We start from the raw sequence: 14,400 nt of genomic DNA, 5'->3' as shown, positions 1-14,400 counted from the left end.
CCTGCTATCGATACAGGAAAGGACAACCAAAATGACGAAGAGGCTGAAGCTACTCCCCTGTGAGGAAGTTATAACATTTTGAGGCTTGGGCCATTAAAAAAAGGTGAGCAGTGGGCAATTGAGGGGACATTATAGATATGTATAAAATTATGCATAGTGTGAGGGAGATGGATGGTAAGAATCTTCTTCTTCTCATAATGGAAGAATCTGGAGTCAACTACTGAAACTGAATGAGGGAATGTTCAAGAGAATTAAATGAAAATCCTTCCATCCTTGAAAATGTCACTGGCAGATGAGAACAGCGAGACTCAAATATTGGTGCCTGTACCTTTCCTTCCCTGTTGCCAATAGCGACTCCAGGAGGTGTTTGGATTGAGTCTGACAATGGGGGAGAGAGGTAGACCTCTTTCTGGACAACACAGGCCAGTTCAGACTCTGGGCGTCACTCTGTCTTTGAAAAGAGACATTAAAAGTCTAGTGGCACATCTCTCCTACATAAAATCTACTTAGTAGTTGCATCTTGTGGTCCTTCTCTCCAAAGATTCCTGTGAGCTATAATTCGGGGGGGTGGGGAAGCAGCCCTAATTTGCTAGTACAGAATTTTCAGATCTAAAGCAGGCTATGATCCCCAGGATTCTTTATGAAAATCTGTATTTCATTTAACTTTGTTAACAGTGTATGCGTTTTCTGAATGCTTTTCTTCACAGTCTTGAGGTTGACACGCTGAAGAATAGTCTGCACACTATAAAGATTGACTTGATTTAAAATACCTTCTAAAGTGGACTCAGACTCACATTTAAGAGGCCATGTGAAATATGATGGAAAAAGCTATTTAGTCCTTTCTCATCCCCAGCTGGGCAGTTGTGCTCTCTCACTCGCTCGCTCTCCCTCTCTCTCTTCTTTCTCCTGAGTTTGGCTTCACTGTAGCTGCCTTTCTGTGACAGCAGAATGATAGATGTGTTTTGCGCTAGAGGGCAGAAGGCCACCAGCTTGGAAGGCTGGCGTATGCCACCCATCAGCCTATTCAGTGGGTGCACTGAGCCATGGCACTGTGAGGATTTTATCAGCCTTTAATATATTAACCTTTCATTAGGCCTAGCAGCCCCTGACTGTGTCATGCACTCTCTGCCTGCACTGTTCTTGCCATTACCTAGGTATGCCACAGACAGCACCATTTCATTAGGAGGAGATCTCTTTTGTCCTTACTTGAGGGTCTATGATGCACTCATGCAAACTTGGTGGTGGCAAATTCCATGCTTTCTTTTCTGTTAATGCCAATACATTTGAATACATCTGCTTATTTCTGTTGTTGACGTTGGGGTTCTTCCTATGGGGTTCATCCTCTATTCCGTGCTTTAGTCTGCATGGACTCACAGCATTTTGTGCCTTACAGAAATCCTGTGAGAAACAGAGTGAGGAGGCAGCTGATTGCTGGCCAGATGGCAAAGTGCAGCTTAGAATAAGATGTTCTGCTCTCTTGGGGAAGAGAGTACATGTGTGTACCCGGAATGTGTGCTTTCTGCTCTTGTTCTGAAGAAGATTTTCGCTGTCCTGAGGAAGAACAGGATGCAGTGAACGAACTGCACCAGTTCCCACTTTTGAAGATGCTGAAAAAGTGTTTGGATATTTTTCATGCTGTTAAAAAATGGACATTGACTACTGTTGGCTTCTATTTTTAAACAAAATGCTTTGACTGTAGGATATTCAATAAAAATCATTTCTCTGATATTGCTGAAAAAATTAAGTGGTAGATCATAACTGTGGCAAAGCTGTGTTTCAGTCCTAGTTTCCCAGTTTTCATTTCTGATGGAGTACTTATCATGGCAGGCTTGGACTTCTCAAATAAACAGTGTTGTAAGAAATTTCTTTTCATAGTTCTCTTATTATATGGAGCCAGGCAAAAGAGAAGCATGTTTTTCATGAAAATTTGTAATAATCTTTCTGCCTCACATGGGTAATGTTCAAATTTTCATGTGTCACACTTTATTTTGTAGAAAGTGTGGGCCATTTGTGATTTGTCTCCTACCACAGACATTTAATTGTATCATTGGCGTTAGCCATAAATTCTGTGATTGTAATCACAATCTGCAAATAGATTGCCATGTCAGTCTGTTGCAGTAAAAAACAAAAGAAGCCTCTTGCCTGAAACTGCCTTCAGATAGCTATTTGATGCCACCTTCCATTCCCAGACAACATCCTCTCTGAAACATTTAGCTTAATCCCTTAGTCCTTGTATCATTTGGCATCTGACCCTAAGCACAGCATAACAGAACTGAATGCATGTTTCCCCTAATACAATTGCCCTCATTCTCCCACTCTCCTTTACTCTTCTACATCAGATTGATATGTCTACACAACTAATTATTGACTTAAGTCCTGTTGTGTAGTGTAGTAAATTACAGCTAGATTAGGGCCATTGATTCAGTGGGGATTTGGCGAGTCACTTTCTCTATTGGTTCAATTGACTGAATTTTATTCCAACTCACTACTTTAGTTGCAACTCACTACGCTAAGCAACAGGATTCTATCCACTGAATTCATGTGATGTTGATAAGGTGGGAACAGAAAGCTTGATCTTCTGATCAAGTATTTCCATTATTATCATTCCATCATTAGTAACAGCAATTCATATTTGGGCTACTTAATATTCTTTGTCATGCAGTGATGCACAGAAAAACAAACGTTTGCAAAGTCAGGACCTTAACTGGTCTTGTTAATATATTTCGGAGTGTCCAGCTGCTGTGTTTTGTTAGACCTGTGTTCTCTGTTTTATTCTGCTTGTCGGCACCTCACCTGGCTTAGCTCAACAATATTTGAAGAGGGCTGGCTTGAATCATTCTCTCTATCCTCCTTCCCAGCCAAGGTCTGTTCTGTGAAACAAAGTACTGTAATTAAAATAATGCAAGTTATTTTGACATTGTTGGCCAACCATGCAAAAAAGCTACAAGCCTTTCTTCTACTTCCTGGCAGAAGTGGGGGCCAAAGGAGAGGGGGAAAAGCCAAAAGAGGCGCAAAAAACAAAACCAAACAACAAAAAACCCAGATTTGCTGTGCTTTCATGATAACAAAGAATTGACTGCTTCAGGGAGACATTTTACTGTATCTGATCAAATGTGATGGGAGCAACCTTTCTATATGCTTTCATTGTACAGAAGCAACAGTAAAACATTTTTGAGGCACCTCCTGCAGCAACTTACCAATGTCTATCCATCCCTCTCTTACTTTGAATTTCCCCTTATTATTAATGAAGAGAAGGCACATGAAGGAAAGGGGGGGGACTGTGGTCGCCCTGGAGGCTCTAGTGAAGAGATTCAACCTGCTGATTTTCTTATTGGTTTGAAAGTTTTTGCGATAGCAACACTGAAAGTTTAGCATTTGTATCTACTCTTAAGACTTTATTTGTGGCACTTCGTTTGCAGGTGGAAGCGGAAAAGCACCAAGATGTGGTAGTCTATGACCAGAGCACAAGGGATGCCAATGGACTGGCATCTGACAGTTTCCTCTCCATTCTTCTTGGCAAGCTGGACAGTTGTTTCCACAATGTCTCCATCCTCACAGGTAGGAATTGGCCGCAGTGAAAAGAGGGTACTTGATTTGTTACAGGGTATGGAGCACTTCCTGCAGCAAAAATTGACACCAATTTATATGTGCATATAAATTGCTGTCAAATGGGGTGGGGTAGAAAACTGTCGTATCCTCTCTTTTAATGCTTTTTCAATAAATAGACCTGTGTCAGTTCTTTATGGGAACTCAGGATTGACATGAGACATATTCCGATTTCTTGAAGTCCCTGTGGTTTCTTGCCTAATTTTAGTGAGCACAGAGTGTGGAGAAATACTACTGTAGTCGTTCATTTCAGTGGTGATAACAGACATAGTATATAATAAGCTCTCTCTCTGTGTATGATTTATGCTTTGCAGTCTCTAAATCTGAAGCTAGTAGTTCTGTATTTGTTTCATATCTTGTGATTTAATTTAATTGCCCATTTATTAGGAAGGGAGATCTGCTGAGGGATGTGCACTAAGCTGCAGGTTGGACTCAATGGCCTCATATGCTCCTTAAGACATAAGAAATTTATTGTCATTGCACTCACAAGTGGGTGCAACGAAATGAGTTGCTCTTCCCCAAGGTAAAACTGGACAACACCACTACCAAAAAAAAAAAAAGTTAAAATATACACAACACTCACCATACCAATATAGATACCCCATTTCTCCCAGCAATTAAAATTCCACCAAAAACTTATGACCCCGCATTTAAACTCAATACTGCACTTGGGTAAAAGCTGTTCTTGAATCTGCTTGTCCTTGCTTTCAATACCCTGAATCTCCTTCTCGATGGCAATAGTTCAAAGAGCTGATGTCCCTTCCAACTTACTCTGTGCCTCTGTGGGGCTTCTTTGCTGAATGGTGTTGTTCTTAAATTCTGGTCTACCTCTGTTAATGTGTATGTTGGAGGCTCCACTTCTCACTTACTCTCTTTATATTGAACAAACTTTAATGTTAATTATGGGCCTGTCTTCTGGAATAAGACAGGGGCGTGATAGTATCATCGGTTTCATTTATAAAGATCATCTTATTTAGTCCAGTTATGAATTTTTTTGGTCATTCAAATGTTTAAATAAAGTTTCTTCTTAGAATTTAAAATATTAGGGAATTTTGATGGCATGTAAGAAAAATGAATTGAGGAAAGATGGGGATGAAAATGTGGACAGGTAAATTGGGAAAAGTCAGAATGTTTATTGTTAAATCATTCTGAAGAGGAAAAGGGGAAAGTGAGAATGAAATTTGAAGAAAAATTAGAAAATGTAATTAAATATTTAAGGATAAATTACAAGACATAATCAAAAGTAACTGGGATAAGTTGAAGAGAGAGATAAGGGAACAAATAAAATAATATCAAGATTAATATCAGTTAAAGATTTCCTGGTTTGGTAGTGTTGCGTTATGTAAAATGAAAATTATTCCCAAAATAAATTTTATATTTTGGATGCTTCCAATAAAGATCACTGAAAAACACTTGAAAGAATGGCAGAATATGATAAACAGTTATTATAATGGTAATAAAAGAGCAAGGATTAATAAGAGGTTTTGGTATATATCACAAAAAGAAGGAGGTCTTGGTGTGCCCAATATTAAATTATATTATATAGCAAATCAACCTAGGCATATCCCAGATGTTATAATAAATAAATAAAAATTAATATCGAAAGACATAGAATTGTATGAAAAGGAAGAAAATTTAGAGGGTATTTTATTGAAAGAAAAGTTTGGAAGCAGCTAATCGCTTCCTTAAAAATATGTTAGAAAGTTGGAAAAAATATAGAGGAATACTGAGTGCACCAAATTCCCCACTACCCAAAGAGTAGAATTACAATTTTTTTCCAGAAAACTTTTTTTAAAGTATTTAAAATGTATTTAAGGATAAAGAGGTAAATACTGTAGAATAAAAGTTTGGGTGGAAAAGGTGAAAGATAGAGAAAATATAAAAAGTATTGTGAGGAGAGGGGAACTCTTGGTTAAATACACTTCAGATAGAAAAGCGGACAAGGGAATAGAAAAGCAAGGAAGGAAAGGGTAGAAAAATGACAAAGTTTGAAGAGATTATTGAAAGATTGAAATCAGAAGCAATAACAAGTTGGTCAGGATGCACATGGGATAAAAGATCAATGGCAAGAAGATGTGGTGAAGGAAATAATAGAGGATGGTTGGAGTAAATTGTGGAGCAAAAGAATCATGAACAATATATCCGTAGAGGTTAAAGAAAATTATTAATGGAGATGGTATTTAACACAAGTAAAGATAAATATATTAAATAAGAATTTATCATTTCTGTGTTAGAGATGTAAAAAAGAAAAAGGGACATATTTGCACATGTGGTGGTTATGTGATATAAGGATAAAAGAATGGACACAAGTCTTTAAAAAGATTAGGGAAATTTACTGGATTTGATATTCAAATGCTCTCGTTGACTGGTTTATTGAAAATGATTAATGTTAGTCAACTGAAGAGAGAAGAGAAGGACTTAATTACTATAATTGTCACAGTGGCAAGGTTGTTATTTGCAAATAATTGGAAAAGTGACAACCAAATTAATATTGAAGAATGGTACAGAGTAATGTGGAATATGTCACTTAATGATAAACTGACTTGTAAAATAAAATTAAGAAGTTTATCAGAAAGCAATGACTTTCTAAAAAGATGGAATTTATTTCTGGAATATGTGTTTCCAATAGGCTCTGGTGGTCCTTGGGGGGGGAAGCTGCAGAGGGGGCTTCTTTCTCCCTCCCTCCCTCTCACTTACCTCCCACCCAAATACAGTGGTGCTTCGACTTACGAAATTAATCCGTATTGGAATGGTGGTCGTAACTCGAACATTTTGTAAGTCGAAGCACTGTTTCCCATAGGAATGCATTGAAAACCATTTAATCCATTCCGGCCAAAGGACAAAAAATCACTCCACCAAAAATAAAAGCTGCCCCTGCTGCCCTCTGCCTTCCAAAGCTGCCCCTGCTGCCCTCTGCCTCCCACCCCCGTTGCCTCCTGCAGTGGGAGGCAGAGGACAGTGGGGACAGCTTTGGAAGCCAGGCTTTGGAAGCCCCGGGTACCAGCTTCCCAGACCTCCAAAGCACCGGCACCCAGCGCAGCGGTTGGGGCAGTGTTGGAAGCCCGGGAGGCTGAGCCTCCCTTTTCCTAACCATGGGGACAAAGAAGCAGCCTCTTCACCACCAATGGTTAGTAAATTTAATTTTCCCGCCCTTTTCCCTTGCCTTTTTTCTTTCGTATGTCGAAGCTTTTTGTAACTCAAAATTTTCATAAGTAGGGTTGTTCATAAGTCGAGGCCCCACTGTATAACATAAATAAGACTCACTTGGTAAGGTAATTTTGTTAGCTGTAAATAAATTAACAATGCTTGGTAAACAAACAACATGACCATAAATAGCAAGCCTTCAGTTCTAGAAAACAAAAAATGTATCCAAAGAAAAACCTGCAATAAAAAGAAGAGTCTTTCTGGAGGGAAAGTGGGCAGAATGAAGTGTAAGAATATTAAAAGTAGAACCTAAAGGTAAAGGTGGTATGGGTGAAGTAATATATTTAAGAAAAATGAACTAATGTAACACAGTGTAGAAGTGTTTTTGCCTTGGTGTATGCTGTTTTTAGTATAATAATTTTTTAAAAAAATTAGAAAACCAAATATGTGGACAAAACTGAAATACATGTAGTGATTGCCAGTTTATATAATCTAGAAAGCAGAATATGTGAAATGTTAATACAGAGATACATAATTATGTATCTTCGAACAAAATGTGCTCTATGTTTAAGAGTTGTGTCTGGAGCAATTATGCTCAAATGTAACAGAATTTGCTGCCACTATATGGCAGGTATGACTGCTGGCTTAGGTGGCTTCAAAGGGAAGAGACAGAGAGTTGTGGAGGGCGGGTTCATCAGTGGCTTTCAGTCATGTTGTCATGCTCATGTGCAGCTAGGGATTTGGGGCTGCAGGATTTGGGGCACAAAGTGACTGAACAAACTAGTGTGGAAGAACCAACACGAGTATCTTCCAGTTTTAGAAGAGGTGGCCATGTTGTTCTGTGCAAGCATATAAGGCAAACCAAGAGAAAAAGAAAAAAATGATAAAAGATGAAAACATTGTGACATCTTAAAGACTGTTATATGCTAATGTAAACTTTCATGGATCTTCGGGGACTTCCTCAAATATATGGGATGGGTAATAGCATCTTCCAGTAAGACTGCATGGAGAGCTCCTTCAAGGTCCGCTCTCACAAAGCCATTTTTGCCCAGCAGAGGGAAGTGTTGCATAACCCAGGCTATGGAAGGGACCACAAGCTTCAACAACACATTTGGTGCCAAGAACATGCCTCTTTCTGTGCCTTTTTGTTTCATGTGGGCCGTAATTTCTAACATAGGTTGTGTGTTGGCTTTTCTTTAGAATCTCACAAAATCCATAACAAGCAGAGTTACATGTATTTGAAGAAGCGATCTCTAGTCTACATGTGTATGTTATGTGTGGTCTAATCACAGTTGATTTACGCTGACCCTAATAGGGCTTTCAAGGCATATGAGATATTTAAGGAATGGCTTTACTAGTAGTACCACCACTACCAGTCAATTTCCATGGGCTGGCAGGGATTTGAATCATATTCTTGCAAGAGCGTACTCTAAATAAAACATGCAAGTCCTAAAGGTGATGTTACAGACTAACATACCATATTTTTCTATGTATAAAATGACATTTTTTTCCTAAAATCATTAGAGGAAAAATTGGGGGTCGTTTTATACATGGAAGGAGGTGGAGGCAAAGGAGCAGCTGTGCTCGGCCACCTCTCACGGCTGCCCATTGAATGCTGCTGTCGCCGTCCGATTGCCTCCTCCAGTGCAACTGCCAGGGCTCACCTCCAGCTCATGTCGCCACCTTGTCCCCTGCTTGAAGGGAGCCCGCAAGTGGCGCAGGAGGACGCGATCTGGCAGTGGAGGCAGCAGAAGCAGGAGATGGAGGCAAAGGAGCAGCTGCACTCAGCCACCTCTCGCTGCTACCCATAGACTGCTGTTGCCAGTGGCAAATTGCCTCCTCCAGCGCCATTTGCAGGCTCCCTTTGGGCAGGAGACAATGCAGCAACGTGAGCTGGAGGTGAGCCCTGGCAGTTGCATTGGAGGAGGCAATCGGGCGGCGGAGGCAGTAGGAGGTGAAGGAGCAGCCACACTGGGGCTGCCCATTGACTGCTCCTCCGCCTCTGGCAAGGGACAAAATTAGGGGGTCGTCTTATACATAGGGGGGGTTGTATACAAGGAAAAATATGGTAGCTACCTGCTTGTCCTGTTCACTATAGACTAGCCAGAATTTCAGGCAGAAAGGATGACTAAAATCCCAAGTATACTCCTACCTGCGACAGTGATTCAGTCATGCTCTGTCTTATTAGTGTTTTCAGAGTGAATGAATGAGCAGAGTTCTTTTCCAGAACTCTCAAAGAATAATCAATGGATTCATTCGGAAAGAGGAAAGGGAAGTTGATGGAAAGGGTTTCACTGCAATGAGTCAGGGTCCCTGAGGGACTCTTATCCCCTGCCACAGCCCATGTAGTAAAAGTGGGCTTGAGTAAATATGATATTCTAATTATAGCCTTTCTGCAGATTGCATGCAGCTACAGGGTTAGCATGCTCCAGGGAAGGAGGCGTGAATGAATGAAATCCTCCAAGTAGACAATGAAAGTAAAAGCATGTAAAGCTCTCATTCACCCTGTAGGTTAGAAAGACTTTTTTTTTACCCTTCTAGCTTAATAGCACACGCAGGCTAGGTAGCCTGGATGTTATTTGAGGCATGGTTTATAAATAGCTTGCTTCTCTGTGTGGACATTTAGTTTCTGTAGTAATTAAAAAAACACGAACTGTTTTAGTATGACTGAGCAAAACAACAAGAATTTCTCCTTGCAGAAAACAAATATTCTGCATTTATGAAATAATGTTCTAAGAAAAAGCATTCAGTCATGTGAACCTGTTCCTGCAGTAGCAGTATTGCCCAACAGAGGCTCACCATCTCAGTGAGATCATCAGCTTCTTTTTTTATCCTTTCTGTTCAGATGTGCATAGGGCAATTATTAAAGGAAGCACCTTTGTTACTATTGTCTCATTCCTGCAGAAGCATTAAAATCTTATTAGCAGGCCACATAGCAGCATGCATAGCCTTAAAAAGTTTCATTAGAACTAACAACATCACCAAAGTATTCAATAAAGTTGACAGTTTAATTGTTAGCAAGTTTCTGTACTCAGTCTCTGCTATGAGGATCAGCCCTGGGGTAAAAGGAACATTATTGCTTGTGGAAGCATAGTAGCATTGATAGACCCAAAGATAAATTCACATTAAATAAGAAGTCCCTGGAAGAAGTATATCATGCAGGGAGAATTTGTTGTAAGTAAGCTGATCTAAATAATCCCATAATCATGTTCAGGATGTCTTTAATGCATAATATTACTCCATCCTATAAATTTAAGCTTAATATCTGGAGAATGGCTCTTCAGCAAACTTGTCATGTGCTCCTGACCAGCTGGTTCAGTCTTTGGTCCTACACATACAGAAAAGAGAAGGCAAACATCATTGAATGTTTTATCTGTGGATTCTGGAGTCCTTCTGGGTGGGGGCTGTTGCTTATCAACAGCACTTCATGCAGCAAGGTTCTGATGTTGTGTTGACTAAAGATGCTTACTTTTGCCACTTGGTAAAACAATAAAGTAACACCTAGTCAAGGAAGGGTCTATTTATAATTATGGCTTTAAAGCCTGCTTGCTGTGTTGGTTTTGCAGAACACAAGGACAGAAAAGAAGGGGAAGGCTGTGATTCAGCCATATATATTTACTGTCCTCTGAACAATTTGCACATGACAGCAATTCCACACTGAAGAAGTGATGCAGGCAAGCAGGGTTTGTAATCAGTAGAGCATGTGCCATCATTGCAAGGGCACTGTGGTATAAATCAAGGACAAACAGCCCAAGAAAGATTGTACTGCTCTGGGCTTCCATGAACCTATTGAATACACAGGGACAGGCCAAGCGCATCCAGAACATTGGTGATTAATCCTGACTCAAGGAAATCCCTTCTGTGTATTCTTGAAGGCTTTCATGGCCAGGATCCTCACCCCACCCCAAACCACCACTGTAGGAGTATACTGGATACCTTGCAGTTGTGGCCAGGTATATATTGGAACCACAAAACATAGCATCCATACCAGAATCAAAGAACATGAGAGACACTGCAGACTAAAACAACTGGAAAAAATGGCAGTAGCTGAACATGCCCTGAAACAAGCTGGACATGAAGTTCTATTTCAAAACACAGAAGTACTGGACAACACCAGCAATCATTATGTTAGACTGCACAGGCAAGCCATTGAAATCCACAAATACCCGCAGAGCTTCAACAAAAAAGAAGAAAGTCTAAACCTCAACAAACCCTGGCTCCCAGCACAGAAAAATACAGCTTATAAAAGGTCAATGAACTCTACCCAACCCCAAGGACCAGTGATCACTGCACATAAAAGACCAGCTAATGACATCCATCAATCACAGTGACAGATCATTTCTCCCCCTTATCACAGCAATACACCCACAACAAAAAACACACTGATCACCATAATCACCCAATCTCCTGAAAAGGAAAAAAGCTGATCCCACAGCTATAAATACTCAACTATCCCACAAAGCTGCACCAGAGCACAGACATTAGGAAGAATAACCTTCAGAACACGGCCAAACAGCCTGAAAAACCTATAATCATCCAATCCCTTCTGCCTTCCTCTAAGGCAGAGGTCATCAACCCCCGGTCCACGGCCCGGTGCCAGTCTGTGGTCTGAGCTTGACTGGGCCATGAAGACTGACCTCCCCCCTGCACGCACTCCCCTCCTCACAGCTGCTTTGCACAAATATGTGCATGCCAGTGCCAGCATGAGCGCTCCCCCGCCCCTTCACACATGCGCCTGAGTGCCCGCTCGACGGGGTGGGCGGGTGCACAGGTGGGCATACAGGCAGCCCTGCGCATGCACGAAGGGGTGGGGAAGTACTCACGTTGATGCGGGCAGGTGGGTGCTCCCCCACCACTTCGCACATGCACCCGACAGCGCATGCGCACCTGTGGGGGGGGCTGCCTTCCTCGGAGGCTCAGCCAGTCCATGGTCCCAAAAAGGTTGGGGATCGCTGCTCTAAGAAAGTTTAGGGGGGGAGCTGCAACAGAAAGACAGAGATACAGCTTTAAGTAAAATGCAGTATCTTCTAGCCTTAATTGCAGATAAAGAGCAGTGTATACTTTAGGGGCCTGTAGCTGCCAAACATTTAGCTGTTTGGAAGTAAACTGTATATGGATTTCCCCTTTGTAGTTCCAAACCATGTTTGTGGGTTTTTGACCCATTCTTTCTCCTAATTTTTATTTCATTTTTATTTTATTTCATTTTTATTTTTCTTTCCCCTCAGTCGTCTGGATTACTCTCTCTTCCACCTGCTCTTCTAGGCTCCTGTTTTTTCTTTGTTTCCTTCACTTTTGCCTGGAGAAGAGCTCAGTCAGTGGCTGTTCCGTCTGACCAAACAAGGAAGGACTTGAACCAGTCACTGCCAGATATAAGCTGAAATTATGATACTTGGTGATACAGTCCATTCCTAACTGTTAGCGAAGGATCATTGCCACCATTCTTGGGGACGTTTGTGCTTTCTGACACGGTGTGTTCATGAGATAAAACCCCCTTGAGAATTGTTGGGGATGGTTTTTTATTTGCTGGGTAGGAACAGAACAGAAAGTTACTAAGTATAAAATTATATCCGGAGTACGCAATACATTCATAGACTACGGAAGAAATCATACAATCTGCTAGCTTTTGTGGATTAAGAACTACTACATCAGGCTTGCACTAGTGTCTCGTCATTAGTGCAAAGAGCTTAGAGTCCAAAAGTTCATGGTAGATGGATTTTGCCAAACGTGTTTCTTAGATGAAAGTTTGGAAAGATGTCGGCTGCATTGAGGGTGTGGTTTTAAAGTTACAGCTGTGGAAGCTGTTGATTGGACACCACACAAAGTAGCTAAGGGAGTGTACTCATTTCTGTTATTGCTATTGTGGTGTTATCTTCTTTTAGCAAGATATCCACAGAGCAAGTGTGAATGTTGGCCACTGGCGTTATCTTTGCTTGTCAGAAGACTGTGGTAAATTGGTGTTATTTTGTTTTATGTCTGTAGCATAATTTATGTATAATGATTAAATGAACTTGACGGGTGCCAAACATCTGAAAATTAGAGTGAATTTTAAGTCAGGCATGAGAGTATTTGCCTGCCTTTTTTTGCATCGACATAGTTGTGTAAACTTGTATATAATGTCACTTCAGTTCTGTACATAAACACTGGAAACATGGCAGGTCTATCTGGAAAAAGTAGGTATCAGCTGTGGGGTGCTAGCTGACTAGACTGCCCATGCTGATCCACCACTTCCTCTGTCTGTTATGTGAATAACTGAGCTGAAGAATCAGGTATGGGAGGCAGAAGCCAGGGTTCATTAGAAGGCACACCTATGGACTGTTGACCAAGATGTTGTGGATTGTACTTCTGCCTGACTTACCCCCAATAAGATTATGAGGATAAAATGGAGGTTTGAGCTCCTTAGTGGAAAAGGGTGGCATAATTATGATAAATTTTTAAAAATACAGTTTGTAAATCTGCCTTCAGTGTACTCTGGCAGTTCACTTCTTCCTACTGGAATTTGTACTGGTAGGAAGAGTGTAGATGATCAGATTCAGTAAGTTTTTATTTTACATTTACTTATCCCAACATACACATAAACTGTGCTTCTCAATTAAATACACACACAAAGAGAAGGAGAGGGCATTCCATTTAGGGAGGAGAGAGAACTGCTTCCCAGAAGTTGCTGGTAATTTCCTTCCTGAGGTTTTGGCAAGGATTCTTAATGTGTGTTTTTGCTGTGGCGTCATGAGCTGCATGCCCTGGAGCCCGCCAATTCACTAATGTCAAATGCAGACCACTAATGTGCTGGGTGGAGGAGAGGAACTGAAATGTAGAACACTGGGTCACGGCTGCTGAGTTTTATATGGAAAGCATGACTCAAAACAAGAAAGCTGCTGAAAACTTAGAAGTGGCAGGCAGAGAAGAATTCTAATACACATACACACTTTCATCTAACGTGGGCCATTGCCTATTAATTAAGCCTAATGGTTCACCTCTTGGGTGGTCTGAAGACCACTTGCAGCTACATTCTAAAGAGACACCTGCTGGAACTTGAATTACACACTTATGAATACACAGATCTTAAGTTGTAACATGTTTCCAAGGGTCAGATCACACATTAAGACAAATGCATGTATATTTCCTCCTCTTATATTAGCCCTCCAGACATGTGTAGTTTTCTGTGCTGTGTGCCATCAGACATGCAAAGAAAACCATACTTAAAATGAGCTAATTTACTAAATGTGGATTGGGTTAACCTCATGTTAGGATAAACAGAGAGTCTTTTGCTCTTAAACATACACTGCTTCTAGATGCAGAATCATCTTGTTTAGTGATGCCCCAGGAGTATGGAAGAAGAGTCACATTACCTGTTTGTAAAAAGATGTCTTATATATATATTTTGTCATTGCCAGAGATATTATTCTTCCCGAGGTTCTGTCCACCAGCATTTTATGTCACATGTGTGTCAATATGTCTTCTGAAGTTCTAAGAGATTTTGATTTCATATTACAAAAAACTGAATACATTTTGGAACTGTCATTTGGTAATAAAAATAGACTAGAATAGGACTGTTTTCAGAGAGGTAGCCATGCTAGTCTCAGTAACAATCAAAAAGAAAGTATTGAGGCCTTTTTGATGGTAACCAATATATTTATTGTATGTTTTTGTAGA

At 40.6% G+C, this 14,400-nt stretch overlaps 1 protein-coding gene across 2 annotated transcripts in view; it reads left to right on the top strand.

Moving 5' to 3' along the window:
* The window catches only part of DUSP8 (dual specificity phosphatase 8), a 96,712-nt gene that overhangs the window by 41,199 nt on the left and 41,113 nt on the right, over window positions 1-14,400 (top strand). For both annotated transcript variants that reach the window (XM_020788743.3, XM_072985652.2), the window contains exon 3: window positions 3,420-3,558. In XM_020788743.3, the coding sequence (XP_020644402.3) occupies window positions 3,420-3,558 (139 nt within the window). The remainder of the gene's footprint in view (window positions 1-3,419; window positions 3,559-14,400) is intronic.

This window comes from Pogona vitticeps, chromosome 1, assembly GCF_051106095.1.
Source record: "Pogona vitticeps strain Pit_001003342236 chromosome 1, PviZW2.1, whole genome shotgun sequence".
Taxonomy (NCBI): domain Eukaryota; kingdom Metazoa; phylum Chordata; class Lepidosauria; order Squamata; family Agamidae; genus Pogona; species Pogona vitticeps.
Note: the sequence above shows the minus strand (reverse complement) of the source record. Positions and strands in the feature narration are given on the sequence as shown.